Source organism: Aphanomyces astaci (genome assembly GCF_000520075.1).
Source record: "Aphanomyces astaci strain APO3 unplaced genomic scaffold supercont1.50, whole genome shotgun sequence".
NCBI lineage: Eukaryota > Oomycota > Saprolegniomycetes > Saprolegniales > Verrucalvaceae > Aphanomyces > Aphanomyces astaci.
Window position 1 is genome coordinate 22,360 of NW_009798313.1, and position 22,561 is coordinate 44,920.

The 22,561-nt window shown below is 47.8% G+C and overlaps 7 protein-coding genes across 17 annotated transcripts; 4 read left to right on the forward strand and 3 right to left on the reverse strand.

The window, feature by feature from the left end:
• Positions 1-93: 93 nt before the first annotated feature.
• H257_13617 (hypothetical protein) lies at positions 94-1,013 on the forward strand. 7 transcript variants are annotated; one of them, XM_009841190.1, is made up of 4 exons: positions 94-208; positions 284-672; positions 731-823; positions 902-1,013. In XM_009841190.1, exons 2-4 carry the CDS (start codon positions 402-404, stop codon positions 964-966), a joined length of 429 nt encoding a protein of 142 aa, XP_009839492.1. In that variant the 5' UTR covers positions 94-208; positions 284-401; the 3' UTR covers positions 967-1,013. The 7 variants fall into 7 exon arrangements, with proteins under 7 accessions (XP_009839492.1, XP_009839494.1, XP_009839496.1 ...); XM_009841192.1 differs by having other exon boundaries at positions 759-823; XM_009841194.1 differs by having other exon boundaries at positions 284-651; positions 704-823.
• A 4,491-nt stretch (positions 1,014-5,504) lies between these two features.
• On the forward strand, positions 5,505-6,488 carry H257_13618 (hypothetical protein). Its single transcript, XM_009841195.1, has one exon. It carries the CDS (start codon positions 5,519-5,521, stop codon positions 6,383-6,385), a length of 867 nt encoding a protein of 288 aa, XP_009839497.1. The 5' UTR covers positions 5,505-5,518; the 3' UTR covers positions 6,386-6,488.
• Positions 6,489-6,834: 346 nt separating this feature from the next.
• Positions 6,835-9,077, reverse strand: H257_13619. Of its 2 annotated transcripts, XM_009841196.1 has the most exons (8): positions 8,979-9,077; positions 8,764-8,931; positions 8,397-8,686; positions 8,108-8,354; positions 7,955-8,038; positions 7,453-7,629; positions 7,035-7,161; positions 6,835-6,986 (listed from the first exon to the last, which is right to left on the reverse strand). In XM_009841196.1, exons 1-8 carry the CDS (start codon positions 9,052-9,054, stop codon positions 6,902-6,904), a joined length of 1,254 nt encoding a protein of 417 aa, XP_009839498.1. In that variant the 5' UTR covers positions 9,055-9,077; the 3' UTR covers positions 6,835-6,901. The 2 variants fall into 2 exon arrangements, with proteins under 2 accessions (XP_009839498.1, XP_009839499.1); XM_009841197.1 differs by lacking the exons at positions 6,835-6,986; positions 7,035-7,161 and having other exon boundaries at positions 7,266-7,629.
• Positions 9,078-9,198: 121 nt separating this feature from the next.
• H257_13620 (hypothetical protein) lies at positions 9,199-18,436 on the reverse strand. 3 transcript variants are annotated; one of them, XM_009841200.1, is made up of 18 exons: positions 17,975-18,436; positions 17,775-17,907; positions 17,573-17,710; positions 17,334-17,517; positions 17,106-17,260; positions 16,586-17,029; positions 16,425-16,523; positions 16,076-16,375; positions 15,375-15,823; positions 14,430-14,540; positions 14,231-14,368; positions 14,098-14,182; positions 13,464-13,726; positions 12,355-12,484; positions 11,639-11,791; positions 11,415-11,581; positions 10,085-10,696; positions 9,199-10,010 (listed from the first exon to the last, which is right to left on the reverse strand). In XM_009841200.1, the coding sequence occupies exons 1-18, from the start codon at positions 18,403-18,405 to the stop codon at positions 9,797-9,799; spliced, it is 4,206 nt and encodes a 1,401-aa protein (XP_009839502.1). In that variant the 5' UTR covers positions 18,406-18,436; the 3' UTR covers positions 9,199-9,796. The 3 variants fall into 3 exon arrangements, with proteins under 3 accessions (XP_009839502.1, XP_009839500.1, XP_009839501.1); XM_009841198.1 differs by having other exon boundaries at positions 14,098-14,368; XM_009841199.1 differs by lacking the exons at positions 9,199-10,010; positions 10,085-10,696; positions 11,415-11,581; positions 11,639-11,791; positions 12,355-12,484 and having other exon boundaries at positions 13,372-13,726.
• On the forward strand, positions 9,210-9,823 carry H257_13621 (hypothetical protein). Its single transcript, XM_009841201.1, has one exon. It carries the CDS (start codon positions 9,217-9,219, stop codon positions 9,736-9,738), a length of 522 nt encoding a protein of 173 aa, XP_009839503.1. The 5' UTR covers positions 9,210-9,216; the 3' UTR covers positions 9,739-9,823.
• Positions 18,437-18,881: 445 nt separating the features above from the next.
• H257_13622 lies at positions 18,882-20,557 on the reverse strand. Of its 2 annotated transcripts, XM_009841202.1 has the most exons (5): positions 20,285-20,557; positions 19,861-20,222; positions 19,286-19,412; positions 19,126-19,211; positions 18,882-19,066 (listed from the first exon to the last, which is right to left on the reverse strand). In XM_009841202.1, the coding sequence occupies exons 1-5, from the start codon at positions 20,551-20,553 to the stop codon at positions 18,966-18,968; spliced, it is 945 nt and encodes a 314-aa protein (XP_009839504.1). In that variant the 5' UTR covers positions 20,554-20,557; the 3' UTR covers positions 18,882-18,965. The 2 variants fall into 2 exon arrangements, with proteins under 2 accessions (XP_009839504.1, XP_009839505.1); XM_009841203.1 differs by having other exon boundaries at positions 19,126-19,412.
• A 160-nt stretch (positions 20,558-20,717) lies between these two features.
• H257_13623 (hypothetical protein) lies at positions 20,718-22,497 on the forward strand. The gene has a single exon (XM_009841204.1). It carries the CDS (start codon positions 20,748-20,750, stop codon positions 22,278-22,280), a length of 1,533 nt encoding a protein of 510 aa, XP_009839506.1. The 5' UTR covers positions 20,718-20,747; the 3' UTR covers positions 22,281-22,497.
• The last annotated feature ends 64 nt before the right edge of the window (positions 22,498-22,561 follow it).

Below are 22,561 nucleotides of genomic sequence, written 5' to 3' on the forward strand. Positions count from 1 at the left end.
GGTGGCATTGGTGATGTTGGTGGTAGGTGTAGCCGCGGCGGAGGCCTTGGAAGAGGTGGTTGTTGTCTTTGCGGCGCTGGTAGTAGGTGTGGCCGTGGTGGCGGGCTTGGCACACGTGGTTCTTGTCTTGGCGGTGGTCATGGTAGGTTTGGCGGTGGTCATGGTAGGTGTGGCCGCGGCATAGTTCGTTGTGGCCTTGGCGGTGGTGGTAGGTGTAGCGTGGTTGTGACTTTCGCCCTATCCAGGCTGTATATAATTATTTATCTAATCCCATATATATTAGCTTGGCGTATTTGTGGTCGAGGCTCGCGGCGGCACACGCGCCCGTGGATATAATCAAAGCAGCAATGTTGGACGTGATTGTAAGTCGCTAGTGGCAGGCGAAGACTCCATTCCGTTTCATGGTATCAAAATATCTATATAAATATGTATTATCAAATCCCATATCTATATTTATATATTCGTCCATACCTATGCTAGTCAACACCATTGATCCAGCAGGAACAAGACCAAGCTGCCAAGTCGACTACCGTCCAAGCCCTGAGCGGGTCCATTGGCAACCAAGTGTCGTTGAAACAAGACGCACAAGTGAAAGATTCCCATCAAGTGCTGAACGATCTAGAACCAGCGGCGGCCGTGATCCTTCCCAACGTACTCCCTTCATGATTTCTGGTACCAAATACGTTATCTTGATTTTGGTTAGCTCTGCTTCACTCAACTCAAAATCAAGATAATGCAGTCAATGTATTTGGCACCAGAAAGGGGCTACCTTGGGAAGACCCCATCAACCTCTCTGGCATCGTCTGGGCCGTCATGGTCAAAGGTATTTATTCATCATCTCTCGTTTGCTTGATGTATTCGGGGTGCATGTCGATTGCCAGGGTTGCTGATTCTTGCCTAGGCTTCGTGCTACGTCTTGCAAGCCTGAGCATCGAGGCCATTGTTGTTGTGCTGGTCAAAGTTTGACTTTAACTACTGTACAAGTAATACTATAAGTATGTTACAACCTTCGCAGTACTACTACATCCAGATTAGCCGTCCGCCTGCAATGCCGGTATCGCTTCAACCACACGCTTTTCATATAAATGTTAACCATGACAATTGTTACGGTTTGGTTCCACGCTTCAATTAGCACCTGTAACATAATATATATCGGAAATACATTGCTCAGAATGCAATCAGAATACGATCTGTAGTTATTTCAAAGCGATCGAAAAAACTATCAGAAAAAGGTGGAGGTGCCTGGTCTTTGCCGTACAGTTAGTTCTACACGTGAAAACACCATAAGATCGCACACGAGCACATTCGTTGCCGTCAGGTTTTTAATCATCCATTTCGGGTAGTGGCTCTTCAAACACCACAACAGACGTGATGGATTGAAATAAATTTGTTATTTCAAAACTATCAGATTAGATCAACTCATAGTATTAGATTGTTTCAACTAGTATTATCAATTAAACAATCCGGTTGATGAACCCAGTGTAAGCGCGAGAAAAAGATATCATTTTCAATGATTGCAACACAGTCGAGATATATATCGGTATCGACACACTTCTGGTGGAATAAATTGTCGTGTACTATTAATAGTATATAAGGTTGCTACAAGTTTGGTTCAAACAGTGGTATTGTCAAGAAATTGGAAAAAGGGTATTGTTGTGTTTATTCAACAAACTCGAGTATTTTCAAGTCGATTCGAAATTGGAGTGGGGTGCTCGGTCGAATAGTGGATTTGATTGGCTACTTGATTCGTGATCTGGGTTTTGATTAGTCGATCGATTGTCTGCCGATTTGGTGCTGCTCATTCGATTAATGAAACATCGAATTAGTGTGTAACTTCAATTAGTATGAGACTGGACGATTTTTACATACAAAAGTCAATACAAAGAATCGATGGATAGATTTGGCGAATCAGCACAAAAATCCAAATTCAGGGTAAAAGGACAATAAAAGATGTTGAATGTACGAGGGAATTTAAGCTACACCGAAGTTCGTCTCACAATATTGTTGTACATATCCAATCAGAATCATGTATTTCAAACGTTGGTTTGATTTGTCAAAACAATCGAGTTTGGCCAATCAGACTTCAACATTTAGATCCTACTTCGATTCAAAGTGTGGCATAAATTCTCTCGTTCACTGTAATGTGATGGGCGTAACCGCTAAAGTAATTTTATGAACAAAATTCAGTACAAAAAATCGATCGACGGATTTGGCAAATCACCCAAAAATCCTAAATATTTGGCTGAAAGGACGGCACAAAATCGATCGGCCAATCAAAACCCAAACAATTAACCAATGGAGTTCTCGCTTCAACCAAGTCACACATCTAAGTTGTGACTTCTATTTGTGTGAAACTCGACGTGTTTTACAAAGATAGTCAATACCAAAACTAGGCAATCATAAAAAAACATTGGTTGCCATGACAGGAGGAGGACACAATGATGGCGAAGTACAGTACCAATTAGATAGATATATTCACACAGAATCGTGAACTTCAAAGGGCGTAGTATGCACGATTGATTTAACTAGTCGCTCTGACAACAGCAATGTATAACGTAAGCAATCATTGATTTGCATAACGTAAGCAATCATTGATTTGCCGAAATTTGATTGTGTTTGTTGGAGCAAATCTCATGCAGTTTTTACAACTCGAACTGGGTAGCGGCATTCGTATAGTCCAAGCTCCATAGTTAGATTCAAATACAAGGTAAAATTAATTGTTAGGAATAGAAGTCATGGAAGTGTCAAGATAGTTAGTGTACTTCAAACAGTGAATCATTGATTTGCCGAAATTTAGATATGATTCAGGTACTTCAAGTGCGCAGAGCAAACGATAAGGTTATGCATAATAATACTGTGAATGTTCTCGCTGACTGAATGAAGAGAATCATAATCTTTATTAACAGTGTCGTTCCCAGTGTTCACCTTGAGAAATGCATCCAAAACACTAAAACGCTGTGTGAATGCTTGACAACGAGATCATTGGCCTTTCTTTGTCTTCACTTGCCCCAGTACAACTCGTCAGGCAACATAATTCGGCGGGGACTGGAACCTGTCGGTGGCGCATTGTGAGTTGGATTGCCGATATCGACGATTGCAGTTTCTTGTATGTGGCAATGGACACTCCATGTGTGTGCCATATTCTACTGGATACAAGTATATCTCCCAGGTAATAGAGTAGTACTGTATCAACGTCATCATTATGTCAGAGCATCCCCACCGGTGCGACTGTAAACGCTATTATACAGTTCTATCCGGATTATTTACAGTTTTGACAACCCCACAGGGCGACTGAAAAATACAGGAAACTGTAAAATTTTACCGCGAGACGGCAAATCGGCCAGATTTACAGTCGCGACTGTAAAATACAGTTTTGACGAATTAGCCAATAACATGCTATCAATGGATAATTTTGTCCAATCATGTGCGTTATGGAGTCAATAATCAGTTGGTTCAGAAATGAAATCAGCCAATGCTCCAACTTCACGACCGACGAAAACTGCCAGCTTGTCCGGTCATGGATCAACATCTCTCAAGATGCGTCCAAGGGTAGTATTCATCACGCATCACCACACCGTCCATGATTTGCTCAAATAGGTGTGACAATTCCAAAATGACGGCGAAACTTGGCTTCGCCGTAGATTGGATTGGGGCCTAGGTAGTAGGTAAATCCGAGCATGCGCAGCCTTGCTACCTCGTGGTAGGTTTGGCTGGCGGTTGGCAGTAGATCCTTTAGGGCGCGCAGAAGACTGATGAAAGCCAGGAATCTCCCAAGCTTGATCCATGTCATCATCGACTTCCTTCCACGCCGTCGCGCCAGGCGTTCATTTACATTATTCGGATGTTTTACGTTTTACCGCTGGGGTGGACAAAAATCAAAATACAGGAACTGTAAAACGGGATTTTACAGTCTGATATTACAGTCGCACCGGTGGGGATGCCCTCAGAGCGTTCGGTTCTATGTCCACTTGGGTGCAACCTTTGGACGCATACTCACCGTGTCTGGGTGGACATTCCTGAATACGAAACGGTCGTGAAATCAAACGTGGGGGGTGGTTTCAAAAGTCCGAATGTTGGTCAAAACATCAAAAAGTTGGTTTTATTGAGTATTTATAATACCCTACCAGAACCCCTTGTGGCGCAGCCCTACCCCTGCCGATTCCGGCTGAAGCCACAAGGGGTTCTGATGTGAAAAGTCAATACGCATATGTATAGGTGCAAGCAATCCGTCCCGAGTTCGATCCCGGTTGGGAGGCCTTCGATTGCCTTCTACGGATACATTATCCGTAGTATCCATGTTGGTCGTCAACCAAAACTGATTGATGTTTAGACACAGGAACCAGATGTAGCGGCGGACGTGGAGCCGATGCGGCAGCCGTTGGATCTTGTGCGACTACAGGCGTATCCGGAGGAGCATTTCCCATGGCGGGGAAGAACGTGGGCTTATGTGTGCACCAATTAAAGCACGGGCAAAGCAAACCGACGTACTTGGTCGAGTTTGGAGCACAGCGCATGATGTTGCGAAAGCCACCGACAGGCAACATCCTTCCATCGGCCCATGCAATGGACAGGGAGTATCGCCTAATGGGGTCATTCTGGGTCGGCGCTCGATCTGCCGTTTATGTACACTGTGGACGGCAACTTGGACATCCACCAACAAGTCAATCGTGCCGTAGCCGCCAAGCACATCCTCAATGCTGGTATTGATGCCATGTACACATCACCTCGATATGTACATGCCTAATGCGATGCCAGGGTTAGATTTCTGATGACGTGGAATTCACTTGTGAGATCTTTGACCACCTTCCCGCCCTATAACGTTATAGTAAATAGTCATTTCAACCTGCACCTGGATAGACAGGCTGAAGATGCTCGACTATGTAGGGACTGCCTATTTCGGTCTCACAGTCAATTCACAGAATGGAGAGCAAAGCTCACCTGCGCTTTAGTATGTCAAGGTTGTGATACTGTAGGTATATGGACTCGCAATGGACGATACGGTTGAGAATGACGACTGTTCTAAGCAACGGGTTGTAAGGAATACCGGTCATTCACACATGAGAACTTGTGTCACTGGTCAGAGAAGGTTGTGCTTTGGCGGGCTGCCGATGCACTCGACGATTTAGTGAAGTGTGAGCCACGAGCGCGTTTGAAGGATCCATGTACCCAAAGGAAAGTGATTATTGGCTTTCTGTCGACTACATGATACCGATGATTGGACAAAATTATCCATTGATAGCATGTTATTGGCTAATTCGTCAAAACTGTGTTTTTCAGTCTCGCGGTAAAATTATACAGTTTATTGTAAATAGTCCGGATGGAACTGTAAAATAGTATGATGCATGTATTATCCGGACGGCGTATCTGAGCACTTGGCTTTTGTATGCAATGTTCTCCTTCAAGTTTTAGTCCTGAATACAAAGGGCAATATAGTCGGGATGGGGAGGGCTAGGACTAGAATAGATGGATTTAGGCCCTCCATTCCTATTTTCATTTCGAAATTCCAAATTTGGTGTCGATGATGCAAGACGACAACAGTGTGCAAGGGCTCAAGGACATCAAAGACCGACTTCGACGTCACCACTGGATCCCAAAGTACGAAGTCGAGTTTGGCTTGCAAGTTGTGGAGCGCCATCCGCACACCGGCGAGGTCATCTTGGCCGTGTGCGGCTTGTGCAAGTCCTTCGGCCGAGAAGTGCGCGAAAAAGAAGACGACGAGGCGTCGTCGTCGCCCAATCAACGCAAGCGCCGCCGTGGCCTGACCACGACCAAGTACTTCCGATCGTTCCGGGTGGACAATATCCGAAGCCACTTGAGCGGCGCTCATCCTGTGCGATGGCAAGAGTACCAAGTGCTGGCAAAGAACGAGGATTTGCGACGCAACTACCTTGCCCAATGCAACGTCAACATGGGCCTGATGACATCCCTGCCCATGAACATGATGGGATTGCCGGGTGGCATGGACGACGGAGGCGACCTCGACAGCGAGACCCACCTGGCCATGAACGCCATCGTCCAGCAATCCACGCGCCAGTCCACTCCGAACAAGCGACCTGCGTCGTCTATGCCTGGCTCATTTTCTGGCAATCGCCCACCCCCTCTCGATCCCAAGACCATCGAACTGCAAAAGTACCAGTTGGATTGGGAACGGTTGGAGTTCGAGCGCATGCGATTCCACAAGGAGCTGCACATGAAGGAACTCGAAGAAAAGCAGAACGAGCGCAAGTTGCGCCACGAAAAGGAGATGCGCGAGAAGGACCGGGAGCTGGACCTCGAGAAGGCCAAGATCGAGCAGGAAAAGTTCAACAAGCTGGTCGACTGCTTGAACCGCGCCCTCGGCCACGTCCCAGTGTCGTCCAACGTCGTCGCCGATTCCATTGTGTAAACATGCCAGTCGACTTTCTTTTTCATACCCTTTATATCTACGTCGTCTCATCGAGTTACAGTGCCATTGGATGGCCAAACTGGAACCTATGCATATGTTGTGCTATGTAGTAGTAGTATACGTGCAGAAGTAGGATGTTCAAAAGTTACGCTTACATTTCGGGGTTTCGGGGTTTCTATATGGGATGGCCATGCAGAAGTCGCACTACAGTCTGTACGTAGCTACGTAGCTAGCACTCCTGGACAGGAATGCCGAGGCTTGGCGTTGTCGTCCTTTCGACGGCGGTTTCAAAACGCAGAATGATGGTCAAAGTATCCAAAACGTTGGTTTTATTTGAGTTATACTAGTAGTACTTCCAGTTTCATATGACAAACGTCGGAAGTAATATTAATATATTAATCAACAGATTGTGTGAATACTGCAACTTGTAGAACATCTATCAAACCAATCATACTATAAAGTCTGATGGACTGCACGTCAGTGTATTGTTCTTGACTCACACTATATATTCAATCCCTAGTTGCGCAGGGAAAAATCCGAGTCCACCGAGCCCCCGTCGGCCTTGGCGAGGACGCCCAAATGGCGGTATCCGCAGGATACACTACCGACACGTGAGGAATTTTCCCATTTTCACAGAGGCATCGCGTACCTCGTGACGAAGTGGGTGGCCAGCGCGTCGATTTGCTTGGGCTGCGGTTGCGGGTTTGTGTCGTAATGGCCCAAGTAGTTGGAGCGACCAATGCCCCGCTTGCCGAACGAGTACACCGAGCCGTCGTCTACAAGAACCCCTCGTTAGTAGCACACCACCGACACACACCTATCGTATACACTGGAACGACATGGAGAAAGAATCGACACAACCAAATAAACGTACACAAGAATGGGCAGAATAATTGAGCCAATCAGATTGCAGCAAACCAGCATCAAATAGTGTATGACTTTAAAAATTCGTGTGTTCTTAATTACAATCACCACAGGACGACACTGTTACATATAAAACCATCGATCGGTATAAATTTGGCGAATCAGCATAAAAGTCCAAATATTTTTGGTTAAATGGCCAATACCAGCAACGACCAACGTCGACCGATCTCCGCAGGCCACATCCACGAGGCGCTTGGACTTGAGCGGCGTAATTTCGTTCGGGTAGACCCACAAGTTGGCGCCCCATACAAACAGCTTGCCGGTCTCGGTCAAGGCGGCCGCGTGTTCCGTACCCGCCGCAATCTTGACCACCTTTTCCCCTAACAATACCATCATCGTTATTGAAAGTCGATTTATTCGAAATTAGAGTGTTTGGGTTCTCAATCGAAGGAGCAGAATATAACCAAATCGGCAGACATCGATATACGACCAATCGAAACACAGAACACGAATCAAGTGGCCAATCAAATTCACATTTCGATCAATGTTGGTATGTGACTGAAATTAGTGTGATACTGGACGATGTTTACATACAAAAGTCAGGATAAAGAATCGATATATCGATAGATTTGGCAAAGAAAGTCCAAAATTTGGGTAAAAGAAAGACAATATTATCATCAAAACATGTCATATCGATCCTACTACCTTCAAAGCCGCGAATTTCAATGGGAATGCGCTCCATGGCGTTGTTAATGTCGAGCACGCCGCCTTCAAGACCCAGCTGGAAGTCTACTCTTGATGTGACAATTCCATGTGACAGAGTTCGATCTATTTATCCGGAAGGCGACGACGACGTACGGTTGTTCTTGCCCCAGCCAAACACTCGACCGTCGTCCCGAAGCGCCAATGAAAACGACCGACCAGCGGCTATGGCCACGCATGTCATCGAGTCGAAAAAGTCGAGTGGCTCGGGAAAGTCGAGGGAAATGAGCTCGCCGTTGCCTAGTCGGCCGTTGTCGCCGCGGCCCCATGTCCAGATCTCGCCGTCCGCAGACAGCGCCACCGTATGCGAGTCGCCGCAGTCCACCGCTTGCACCCGAACGCCCTAAGTCTGTGGGTCAAACGAACACATTTGTACACAACATACATCGTCGATGAACGTTTCGACGAGCGTGGGGAGCGTGACGTTCTGTCCATCGGAAGGGCCCAAGCCCAGCGCGCTGTCAGACATGGACGTGCCGCCATACCCCCATGTGAATAGCCGCCCTTTGTTGTCCAGGGCCGCGGTGTGGTGGACAGCGCACGACACGTCGACGACATGCACGCCGTCCAAATGCTCCACCCACGTCGGCACGTCGACTTCTTTGATGTTGTCGCCTAGCCCCAACTCGCCTTTTTCCCCGAACCCCCACGTGTACACGCGACCAGTCGCATCAACTAGCAAGAGACAACGGTGACGAGAGGGTGGGCGGATGGAAGGTTGTTCGTCAAGAAGTGGGGTCTGGACTGCTTACCTGCAGCGCTGTGGGTCGTGCCAAGAGACAGCTTGGACACGTTGGCATTCAGTGCCCGAAACGCATCGATCGATCGCGGACCCAGTTCCGTGTACTTGCGCGCAACGCCCGACTTCTCCACTGGGCCAAGGCCGAGTTGACCGACTGTACCGTCGCCCCACACGAATGCTACATGGACGTCAGAACACCTAAGAGTTGTGCGCCATCATCATCACCATTGTAATGGCCAGGCTTGGCGTTTGTGCTAAACTGCTTCACGAAGCGGCTACGGATTGCGCGGGCCAGCATCATGTGACTGGACCAAACAAATGCAGTTCGACGCAAAAAATGTTCAAATCGTACTACTACTTGTACTAATAGTATCTACTAAATAGCCATACCAATCTCAAGCACTCCGCCGAACTACTAAACAACCGCATAGTACTACTACGTATAGTTGATGGATTCGAAAAGATGTTGGCCCCACGGAAGGTCCTGCACTCGACGCCAGTGGGCGTGATCGAGCAGGCCTTTTCGCTGGCCCAAGTGAACGGCAGCGACGTGGTGTGCGACGTGGGATGCGGTGATGGCCGAGTGCTGCTGTATGCCGCCAGCAGTCTCCACGTGGCCCGATGCGTGGGCATGGAAATCGACGCAGACCGCGTGTGTCAAATCAACGAAGCCGCCAAGCGACTTGGCGTGGACGACAGAGTAACTATTTATTGCGGCAACGCGCTCGATATGGACTTGGACGACGACGTGACTGTGATCTTTCTGTTCCTCATCGAACGAGGGCTGCGGCAGATCTTCCGCAAGCTGCTCGCGTGCACGTCCAAGCTTCGACACAAGGAATTGCGCATTGTCACTTATTTATACAGGGTCCACGTCATGGATCCGTACATGGTGTCCAGCCAGTTTTGCCCCATCGACCCGCCAGGCACCAGCGACGCCGCGTTCCCCATTTACCTGTACAAGTTGCCTCCTCTAACGACTTAGCCGTACAGTAACTAACGTAACTAACGTAACTAACTACTACTCCAACGAGCGACACGTGTTAAACCAATTTTGGCAGCGACGCCGTGGCCTTCAGCTTGTTGTCGTCTTGCTTGATCTTCCTCTTGATGAGTTTCAACGTGTCCTTGGCAGTAGTAGACTTGGAATACGTCTTGGCCTTGAGTTTCCCACTGGCTTCGTCATGACTGCTGCTTCGTTGGGACAGCGCTGACTCCATGCGATGGCTGAGCTCGACCAGGGACGGAGTCGACAATCTACTCACCCATATCCCAATATGTTATGTCTGTGCGCAGCGAAATCACACTAGCCACAGCCACCTCGCTCGTACCTATTCAAGTTGTCCAGATTCAGCGACGGCACGACCCCTTCGGAAACCTGATTGCTGGTGGGGGTGGTGGTATTGTTGTTATTGTTGTGGCTTAGCTTGTCAAACGAGCACATGTCGAGCCCAATTTGAGCTCGTAATAGAGCAACGGGGATATTCGTCAGATCATAGCTGCACGCCATTACGTTTGTGTTCGATCTGGGGGAAGTTTTGGCGACTGGAGTCAGTGCCGACGACGTTGCGTAGTCCGCCAATTCTGGGTGCGTCCTCGACGTAAACACTTGCTGGTCTGCGAGGTCATCGCTGCTGCTGGTACTGCTGCTGGTGGTGCTGCCAGGTCGTTGCAATTTGCGCAGCTGTTTCATGAGCTGATGCTTTTGAAGCAAGTGGTCCTGGCACTTTTCCTTCTCTACAGTCAGCTCCCTTGACAACGATGCCAACGCTGCTTGGTACTGCTGGTCCAGTCCTTGGAGCCGACCACTCAAGTCGGCAATCGTCGCGTTCGATGCGTTCTGCTGCGCGTCCAGTCGTTGGGCTAGTGCTGCCACGTTGTCCGTCGCATGGTGTAGCTCGAGCTTGGTCCGATCCAACGTAGACTTAAGCAGCTTGTTCTCACTATCGAGACATAATATATATATAAATATATATTGTGGATTCGGTACAAATTTCCAGACCCCGTCGAATCGAATCTCGCTGGTGAATCGAGTCACGAATCGACGCTATTGTATAATCCAATTTTGAGTGTATTTGATTGGCTCTTACAGAAAGGCCAAGTATATTCAACCAATCAGAACTCCAGCATGATTGAATATTGATCAATCAAACCACGCGAATTTCGGAAGTTTATAGCGAATTCACAATATTTATATGAGGCTTTTCATGAACTTGGGCATGCGATAAAGCTTCATGGATGGTTCTTTGAATCCATCTTTCAATTCTGATTGGCTGAATATAACTTGTATTTTAAGAAATAGCCAATCAAAAGCACTTCAAAGGAATCCTCAATAACGTTATTATAATGTCCAGCAGGCGATTCGAAATTAATTGAGTGGCGTGCTCAATCGAATGAGCAGAATACTTCCAAATTGGCAGACAATCGATCAACCAATCAAAATCCAGAACAAGAATCAAGCGGCCAATCAAATCCTCTCTTTGACCGATGCAACATCGAATTAGTGTGTGACTTATATTAGTATGACACTGGACAATTGTTACATACAAAAGTCAGTACAAAGAATCGATCAATGAGGGATTTGGCGAATGAGCACAAAAGTCCAAATTTGGGGTAAAAGGACAATATCTAATCCATAATATATTTTCTGTGGCCGATTACCTTGTTAATTGTTGGTGGACCAGCGTATACCGGCCACTGGCACTGTGATCGAGCTCGTCTTTCGCCCTCAAATGGCTCGACTCTAAATCTCGTTTTTCTTTCTGGAGCCGCACCAGGTCATCTCGTAGCTTTTCCTCGAGATCATGCGATTCTTTTAGCTTGGCATCCTACACAATATCAAGCTGTGAGTCTATATATAATATATATATACTGTATATCCGTACGCAAACGAGTTTCATTTCGCTAAGTCGAGTCGCCGTCGTTTCCTTGATGTTGGCCAGCGGAGCCAGCTTGCGCTCGAGCTCGGCCAACTTGAGCTGCCGCTGTTCGTTGTCCTTTGTAAGCTTATCCACTTCGACCTTCTTGGCTTCCAACATCTACACAACAAACCCCATATGTCCATACTATCAAATCGATTCGAAACTGGAGCCTGTAGCAGAATCGAATGTCATTAGGAAACCGTCTAAGCCAATCAAATCACGTCCTGTCAAAAATATCTGCCAATCATCCAAACGATTGATCCCATCACATTAGACAACACCGCATATATACTGATCTTTGTATAGTATAGTGTGTACACGCTTAAATTGGATCAAGTGGATTCGAATGCTATTTGGCGAAATGCTTCACAAGTCATCCAAATTTTGGTGAAATGAACCATACTATCAAAATGTACTGTTCTTTTCATCCAAATTTGGACTGGGCAGTTAATTTAAGAAATCGACTCAAAAGACAAATGAATACCATACACTGTATACCATACGAAAATTGAATATAAATAGTTCAACTGGTACAAATGGGCGAAAACCTTGGGCCAGACTACCATTGGTTGGAATTTAGAATATGAAGCAATTTCATTGGCTAGTCGATTGTCTCTGCGTTTGGGCTGGCGCTATTCGATTGGACTACCCACTCCAACTTCGAATCAAATGCAAAATACCTCTTTTTGCTTTTGGTACTTGGTCTCGAGGCTGTCGTAGTTGTCTCGACGCACGGCCAACTCCCGCTTGAGCATCATCGTCGCTTCCTTCCACTCGACTTCTTTGCGCTTCAAATCGTCTTCGACATACCTGCAATCCATATTGTCAAATCTGTTCTCAATTACTTGGCCTTTCCAGTAGAATTGAATGAATCAGGCGAATGCATGTTAGAATAATCTAGCCAATCAATTTATACTATTGAGTCATGTGATCCAATCATCAATCAATGTAGTTAGCCCTGCGGTTTAAAGTATACCTTTAAATATGTATACCATACATTGAGTAAGCTAAATATCTGACACAACTCGATTCGTGAATCACCACCTAACAAATCCATATTTCATCGAAAAGGACAATACATATACCCTTCACTTGTCAGGGTTACAAAAACCAGAGGAGAGTATTGTGCTTTCCAGTGAAATTTCGTGCTGTGGCGTGGTTTCTCGTTGAAATTGAAATCGATTTGATTGGCTACTTCAGACGAGCTCAAAATTATTAACCAATCAAAACCTTCTCAATGAAATTCAACCAATCAGATCGATTGTGGATCGGTTTGGTCGGCGCGATTCGATTGCACCCCCTCCCCAAATTTGTATATCAAATCGACAATATGTATTCTTGTATCTATTCTACTAAACTAGAACGACATGCCAAATCAATGTCGACACAACCAAATGTGCAGAAGAATCGCCAGAACCAAAGCACCAACCAAATTACACAAAACCAGTACTATGAATTTGCTATATATATTTCCCAATTCTATGCGATTCGTAATCTCGCCGCGAAGTTTCATTGGCTTTCACGATTCCACAGAAAGCACGAAGAAAGGCGAAAAACTAATGTAGCCAATCAGCGACAAGAATTTTCCGATTGGCCAATGGGAACGATTCGTCGTCGGTTTGGTCAGCGTGATTCGATTGAACGGGGTCCAGAAATTCGTTGCCAAATCGTCAATCATTTCAAGCACGACAATTCTTACATACAAAAGTCAATACAAAGAAGAATCGATCATCGATAGATTTGGCGAATCTGCCCAAAACTCCAAATATTTGGAGTCAATCGACAAGACCTGCACTGGCTTCGCAGCAGTTCGTCGTCTTGTGCTCGCCGGGCTTGGTCAGCTTTGAGCAAGTCTTCTGCATGCGTGAGCTCGGCGACCAAGTCATTAATCGTGGCGTTGGCAGCGCTCTGGATCGTGGAGATCTTGGCTTGCAGCTCCTCGTTCAAAGCCATCGCTTCCATGTGGTCAGTGCGCAGCATATCCATGTCCTTACGACACCCTTCTTCCGCGGCAGCATGAGCCTTTTCTTGAGATCGAAACTCTCGCCGTAGCTAGCGAGCATTTACTCCACTTAATTACAGAATTATATATATATATATATTATTATTATCATTTTAAAAAATTACATGGAAACAAAGGGTTCAATTTTGATCGAATTGTGTATCACGATCGTTATATTTGATTTTATTCAAACCTGGAGCGACAAACTAAATAAATCAACACAACCAAATGAACAGAAGAATCGGCAAAAAATTATTATTGCAGGAACCCATCACCAGTATCCAATTAGTGTGAGACTTCAACTAGTGTGATTCCATTACGATTCACATACAAAAGTCAGTAGAAAAAACTCGAATTATTTGGCGAATCAGCAGCATCCAAGTTCAAATGTGGGGTAAAACGACAAGATCACGATCATCACCACTTCCAGCTGTCGCAAACTATCGTTTAAATCTTCTGCGGCGCGACTCAATTCGGTTTGCAGTGTTTGCTTGGATCTTGCGACCCTAGAAAAAAAGATGATATCCTCGTCGATATATACCAAATATATGAACCGTTCAAGTTCCGCTTTGACTTGAGCGAGGTCGCCTTGGACGGCTAACAACTCGTCATCTCTGCCTTCCAAATGTTTGTTGAGGCATTGCTTTTCCTGTCGAAGCGTGTGCAATTCTGCGTTCAGTTGTCCGTTAAGTCTAAGTGGATGATTTAAATGATTTTAATGACAAACAAATATCAGCGTGAAAAGTGCTTTACGTTTCTAGGGAAGCGGCCGTGCTTTCCAGTCGCCGCTTGTCCCCGGCCAGGGCGAGACATTGGCCGGAAGACGCAGTCAAGTCGGCTCGCAGCGTGCTCTCCACCGACGAACTAGATATGTAGCATATGGGGCTCAATCGGTGCAATCAATAGCTCGTATTATCAATTGATTCGAAACTGGAGCCCTCATTCAGCAGAGTCGAATGTATTCGGAAAATCGATCAAGGTTCCGTCTGGTAACCTGAAAAGATTACAATATTCTGGCCGAAAATACCATTTTTGGGATAAGAATTGAAATATGTCTTGCTTGAAGAGTTTTAACCCAAATCCAATAATTCCAAGTGGGATTTTTTACTCCTTGAAAAGGTCCAAAACGCCACACTACAAAATGGACCTTTTACCTCCATTTTGAAAATGGCATTTTTTTGGTTTGTCCCATTATGCCAGAAAATGGAATATTAATTTTTAAATGTTACCAGACGCACCCTAAAGAACCGCCTGAGCCGATCAAATTACGTCATGTCGAATTTCTGCCAATCCAAACGTTTGACCCCTCCACATTGGGCAAAACCACATTTATATTAATCATTGTAAAGTATTGTGTGTATAAGATTAATTATGGTAATTATGGATCAAATAGTAGATTCGAAAGCTATTTGGCGAAATGACTCTCTAGTCCAAATTTGGGTGAAATGCACAATATTGTTGTGTATATTCTGAGCGACGTGGAGAATGAACATCGACAGAACCAAATGTACAGAAGAATTGGCTGAAGGAATTCGCCAATCTGATTGCAGGAAACCATCAACAACGTCAAATTAGTGTGCGACTTCAATTAGTGTGATACCAATCACCGCAGGACTGCTTTTCATATACAAAATTCAGTACAATAATGAATCGATCGATAGATTTGGCGAAGCAACACCCAAATCCAAAAGGCAATACCTGGTCGTAGCCAATCCATCTGCTTTATCTTTCCATTCGGCACATGAATCTTGCGCGTCGATCAGCTCTACTCGCGTACGCTCCAAACTTTCCGCCAGGTCCGCCGCGTGGCGTCGACACGCGTCGCTGTCTTCCCTGGCTTGGACGACGAGCTCATTCAACGACGTCACTTGCCCTTCCAACGTTGCGACAGTGGCCAGCAGCGATCGCGACTGTTTGTCCCATTCATGGCGATCTCGTTGGTATAAAGCGTCCGACTCGGCCAACTTGGCACTCCAGTCGGTCCTGTTTGTGGCCATCGCGGCAGTCAATTGGTCATGTGCATCTTGAAGATCATTGTGTTCCGACTGTAGCACCACCACACGGTGTTTCGTGGCGTCCATGTCCATCTGAAGTGCATTTTTCACTTGGTACGATGTCTCCAACGACTTGTTCAATGCATCCGCTTCCTACATATGGCAATTGGAGTGACAAGCAATCGATTGACCAATCATAACGAAGAACACTAATCAAGTGGCCAATCATCAACGCTTCAACATATCGAATTAATGTAATACTGATGAAATTAGTGTGAATGGCCGTACTTTTTGCATCTAAAATTCCATTCAAAAAATCGATCGAGAATCAGTACAAAAGTCAATTTTGGCTGAAAGGACACAAATACCGACACCAAACGTACGTCACAAATACATCCAACGTACTTGCAATAGCTCGCGCTTTTCGTCCTCGAGTTGGTCGATCCGGGCGCGCTGTCCGTCCACAGACCGTTGAAGCTGCATGGTACTAACTGCGAGCGCTTGCTGCTGGGCTAGAGCGTCGTCCACCTTGCGCTGGCTCGACGACTGCATCTCCATCAAAGCCTTATCATGGGCAGCCGTTAGCGATTGCATCTCCACCACCAACGCCGCGCAGTCCTGCTTGACGGACTCCAGTTCGTCCGTGCATGATTGCAGGCTCTGTTGCAGATGGGCATGTTCCACCGCAAACGCTTGGCTGTCCATCTACCAGCGTGGTTCAAACTATGGGGCAGTAGAAAGGGCTTTTTCGTACCGAGAGCTGCGATTCCCGAGCCTGACACGCTTGTAGCAACGTAAGGCGGTCATTGGCCGTGGCCACAATCGAGTCTACTTTGCCCACTAGCTCGTCCATCTACCGTGTTTACATTGTCACCACGAAGTAGAGTAAGCCATCGTTCAATATCGTATTCGTACCGAGGACGAGCTGTCTATGCCAACCAACGCACTCAATTTCACACATCCTTGCTGCAAGTGTGCAAACTTGCCTTCGCTGTCCGTCCTCGCTGCTTGGCAAGCGGCGAGGTCCTGTGCCAACGCAATGCACTGCGAGTTCATTTCCGCCAGGTTCCGATCTGCCACAACCCGTTGCTTGTCAGCGTCTGCGGTCTTGGCAGCCAGCGTCAGCTTGGCGCCTTCCATCGCGTCTTCAAACTGGAGTCTCAGTGCCTGGAGCTGCTTGTCGGTCGCTTTCGCCCGTTCTTTGACTTGACTCAACCGATCTTGGCATTCGTTTCGCTCGGCCACGACCACCGCCAGCGATGTCGCGTGTTTGGCTTGAACGTCGTCAAGCTCGTCCGTGTATCGCTGCAGTTCCGTCCGCATCGCAGCGTTGAGTTCTTCTTTCTGGGATCGTTCGACCTGGTTGGGGTCATAGGTACCGTTCGAGTTGCTGGCAGTAGAAGAAGTTCGAGTAGTGAGCGGGGGGGGGGCTTACCTGCAACGCTGCTTCGGCGACACGGAGGGCGTCTTTCACAAGTTGCTGCTGTGCATGGCTCTCGAGGATTTGGGATTCCAGACTCGTCAGGGTGTTGGTCCACGACTGGTCGTTTTGGGTTAACGACGTCTTGAGTTGGGTCACGTTGTTGTTGGCTACAACGATTCACACAAGTGTTGATAATGGTTTTAGAACTGGTTCACCACAATAATACAACAATTTTTTTACCTTCCAAGAGGGCGGCGCGGCACCGCTCCAGGTCATGAAACGCATCGGCCAAGAGTTTACCGAGCTCTTGCTTTTCCGTGTCCACGTCTTGCAACGTCGCAGCCAGCGCCTCCATGGCCGCCTTGTGCTGGCCTTTGGTTGCCTCTTGGTCCCGCATTAACGCGCTCAAGTTGTCACTGGCAGTCTACAACTCCAACATGATATTACCCCGTGTGTTTGCATGACGAGACGCGACATACGCCATATTGGTCTTGCCAAGACTCGCACTGATGGCTGAGTTCCCGATTTTTCTCTTGAAGAGCCATGGTGTCCTGTGACAGCTTGGCGATTTGGTCGTCGTGGGCGACGCGCGCGGCCTCGAATTCCGCCTGTCGACTCTGCGACAACGTCGATTATGAGGAGGAGGGATGGGTTCTTTGTAAAATGACAACTAGGACCGACCTCCATGTACAGTTCAAACTTTTTCTCCAAGTCCCGCCGTTCGTCTGTAAACACGGTCATCACTTCTTGGATTTGCTTGGCGTGGTCGGTTTTGTGCTGCTCGGTGGCGTCGATGGCCGCCTGCAAGTCGTGTCTACGTCATCATTGCGATCAAACCAGGATGGACCAGGGAAGGAGTTGGCTCATCTCGTCCTTCTTACGTGAGCTGTTGGTTCATTCTCTGCAACGTGTCGTTCTCGTGGAGCGTCCTCTCCATGGCTTCGGCCGTGCCTGCGGACTCGTGCTTCATCGTTTCGAGGAGGGCACTCAGTTGGTGCATCCGAGATTCCTTGGTCTCGAGTCGATGAAGCACATCTGCTGGCTCCATCATAGACGGCATGTTGTTATTGTGGTGGAATACCCCCCCTGCGGTCGGAAGACTGGACGATGGTGGAGGCATCTGAACGCCAGGGGGGTTGGATGCATACCCTCGCTGCGGCGGTTGATGGTACTGGGGGACGCCATAGTGTTGGTCATGGCAAACGGGATCGCATTCATCGGGGGGAGTCTGAGGGGGCGACTTGGATATCTTGGTCGACTTGCGGCCTGTGGACGCTCTGGAGCTGTGACTCGATGACTTGGACAGCTTCATCGCCTCACGCGTGAGATTTTTGTTATGCCAGTCCACCGATGGCTAAATATAGATCGCTGCTGCCACTGGTGCGTCCTTTCCTGCACATCTGCCGCCGCGACCGTTTCATCCCGACACGTGATGCAATAAGTACACGTGGCGTGATTGTAGGAACTTGACGTAATACGCGAATCAATTGGATCAATGAAATGCAACTTCAACAAGGCATGCTTGGATACATAGATAGCTAAGCTTAGTTGATCTAACGTTATTACCAGGGTGTCGTTCAAAAGAAGGATGGATATATTGTAGATTCGGTACGAATTTACTACTTATCTCGCATGAACGTGGCCGCGACATCGGATTGGTTGTTCTAAAATTGTTTTCCTCTGATTGGTACATTATTTGTTCTATTATCCCAGACTATTTGGTAGCCAATGAAATGTCGAAGAAATTCACAATATTGCGTTGTTAAGATATATACTAGGCGCTGACGGGCAGCTACAAGTTTGTACTGTACGGTATCTCCATAGCTTTGCTTGAATATAATGCGTGAATGTTCCTGGATTAGAGTTACAAGGTCATTCGTCGTCATTGTCGCTGCCATCACGAGCACTATTCATCTCTTCAAGCACTCGCTCCTTTTCCTTTTCTCGCAAGCTCTTGGCAACGTTAAACACTCCTACCATAACCCCGTCGTAAGCCATACCATCGTATATATATATATATATATAACGTTACCATTGGTTTGTCGTTTGCAGTTGAAACACAGCGACGACTTTTTGTATCGCTTGAGCGCACATTTTTCACAGAAAAAGTGCCCACAACTACATATTACACAAAACACCAAAAATTTAGCTAAAAATGGTCCTAAAAAGCCAAAATCCACAAATCCACGGACATGGTTTCCACGGCGTTCGTGAACGGGTTGCGGCAAATAGTGCATGCAAACTGCTCGTCGTCTTCGCTCTTGATCAGGTACTTGTCGTCGTCCGAGTCCCCATCCTCACCAAGGCCATCTTTGGGCTCTACAAGAAAACTCTCAGCATATTGTGTAATCGATTCGGAGCCTGAATCGAATGTGTTAACGAGAATGGATTCAAGAACCGTCTCAGCCAATCAAATCACTCGTTCTGTCGATATATCTGCCAATCCGAACGTTTGATTCGGGGCAAAACCACAAGTCAATTCGAAATTGGATTGTGGGGTTTACAGATAATCGATCGACCAATCAAACCCCAGAACACTAATCAAGTGGCCAATCAAATTCACTCTTCGACCAATTCAACACAGAATTAGTGTGTGACTGAAATTAGTGTGATACGTAACGATCTTAAAGTCAGATCGATAGAATGAATCGTGGTTTGTATAGTATAGTTTGTACAAGGTTCAATGAGATCAAATGGATGGCTAGTTGGTGAAATTGACCGGGTGAAATGCACAAGAACATATCCTTCATGGGGTGGGTACGTGTACCTCGACCCTGCAGCGCTTGCTTCTTCTTGCGTTCCTTCTCGTCCCATTCCTTGTCGATTTGCCATCCACTTTTGTAATCGCCGCGATCGTGCATGAACTTACAGTTGTCGCCATAGCCGCAAAACCCTGTCTCCTTGTAGTCCTTGCAAATGTCAGGCGCGTAATCGAACCGACAGATCGACCGCGCCCACGTCTGCGCTCGGATCGGGCCTTGGGTTCCCGTGTACTTGTTCATGCCGATGGAAGCCTCCTTCTTGGTCGCGTAGTTCTTGTACCCTGCTTGCCCTTGGTAGATCTTGCCACTGAGGTCGTTGCCGTCGGCGTTCAGCTTGATGTTCTTTTCCAAGATCGCTCGTGCATCCCTATACAATGCACAATGTGAGTCCCTAGGGACTCTCCATGATGGACGTAGTTGGTGGCATACTTGTCTTGTTCCGTGTCGATTTGAGATTCATACGTGGCATCCCCTGCATACGCCTGACGGACGGATTGTCGAGTGGACGTTTGGAACCGAGCATCCATGACTTCCTGCGAGTTGGCCTTCTTCGACGAGGACGAGAATGTGTTGAGTTTCTTCCGAGCATCCGACGGAATAGGAACGGTCACATCTCCTTCATGTGCGTCGTCGTCGCCATCCTCATCCACGTCGCGGCGCCGCTTGCCTTGTGACTTCTTGACTCTTGTCGCAAACATGTCCAATGACGGGCGCTAAAGATTATTCGACCAAATATTCTGACTGAAATCGCTTTTACCGCATTCTGACCAATCAAAATTGTCCTAAAATTGATGTGAATATACAAATATTACGACGATTTTCTGGATAAAAATCAGAAAATTAAGTATCACAGGCCTTTGGTCGCAAATATTTGTCAGGTGCAGGAGGAAGCATGGCGGACCAGCGGCAGGGCATCTACTTTGGAGAGATCTCCGCACAGCAGTCGCCCTCTGTAGAGGCCAACTCGGTGGAGGCTGGCATCCGTGCAGGGAACATCAACATCAGCAGTTCTACCGACCGCGAAGTGTTGGAACTGTCGGCGAGTAGTCGAAATGCACAGGAGAAACATGCCGAGCTACTGCGGTCATTAGAAACGGAGAAGCGGTCTCGAGCAGTAAACGTCCCCACGCGACCTGAAGAAGTGATCCGTCAACTTCGGAGCTTGGGGCATCCCATCACATTGTTTGGCGAACGGCCAGAAGATCGCCGCGCGCGGTTGCGTACCGTTCTGTCCTCGCTGGCCGTCGACGGCGTCCTCCCTCAGGCAGTTTCTCGGGCCCAGGACATCTCATCCTCCGTGGGCTACGAGAAGGAGAAGAAGGTACCGTTGGAAGACCAGTTGTTCTATGTGCCGGTCAAGTCGAACGACCTCAAACATGCGCGACAAGCCCTGTTCAACTACTCCATGGTCCGCACAAACGCCCGTCTCCAGCACGAACGCGCTCAGCAGGACTCGTCGGTGTTCGAGCTCGATGCCCACGCCGCCGATCTCTACCGCACCTCCCAGCACATCGCCGTGAACGCGAGCCAACTGGCGGACGTGCGGCCGCTCTCGGCCGTCCGCTTCTCGCCGGACGCGTCGATGTTGGCCACCGGCTCGTGGAGTTCCAGTGTCAAGCTGTGGGACTCCAAGACGTGCGCGTTGATGCACACATTCCACGGACACACGGACCGCATCACAGGCATCGCATGGCACCCCACGGCCACGTCCGCCGCATCGACGTCGTCGTCTTTGCTCGTCGGCAGCGCCTCCGCCGACGGCACGGCCAAGCTGTGGAACCAACAAGACACCAAGCAGCCAGTGGTGACCCTCAAAGGCCACCAGAGCCGCCTCGGCCAACTGGCATTCCACCCCATGGGTGCGCATGTCCTCACAGCCAGCTACGACCATACGTGGCGGATGTGGGATGTCGAACGAGGCACGGAGTTGCTGCTGCAGGAAGGCCACTACCGCGAGGTGTATGCGATAGCGTGCCAAGGGGACGGAGCGCTCTGTGCGACAGGGGACTTGGGCGGCGTCGGGCGGGTGTGGGACTTGCGCAGTGGCAAGTCCATCATGACGCTGCAAGGTCACGCCAAGCAAATTGTGTCGCTCGACTGGAATGGGTACGTGCTCGCGTCGGGGAGTGACGATCATAGCGTTCGGATCTGGGATCTGCGGAAGCGACAGAACGTATACGTGGTCCCAGCCCACGACGGGATGGTGTCGACGGTGCGGTTCTCCGCATCTGGGGAGATTTTGGCCACGAGCTCGTTTGACGGCAGCATCAAGCTGTGGCGAAGTCGCAACTGGACGCTGCTGAGCGTCCTCAAGGGCCACGATGGCAAAGTCATGGCGATGGACGTCGCCCCCGACGAAAAGCATTTGGTGTCCATCGGGTTTGATCGAACGTTCAAGACGTGGGCACCAGACACCGAGTGTTAAACAAGGAATACATAGAAGAAGGATGATCTCGGACAGTTTGAAGGCTCATGCCAGGCTGAACTGGGTTGGTATACGTACTGTGTAACGAACCACACTTTCAGACAATATTGTACTCGGCAGCGTATTTTAGGTTACCCCTCATTACTATGGCCTTCAAAACTACTAAGTACCTACTGTTTGAATCGCAAAATTGCTCGTTAATTGTAAACAAATCCATGTGCAAATAGTTTCGAATTTATTTCACCTAATATAAAATGCGATGGGGATTTCGGCAAGTAACT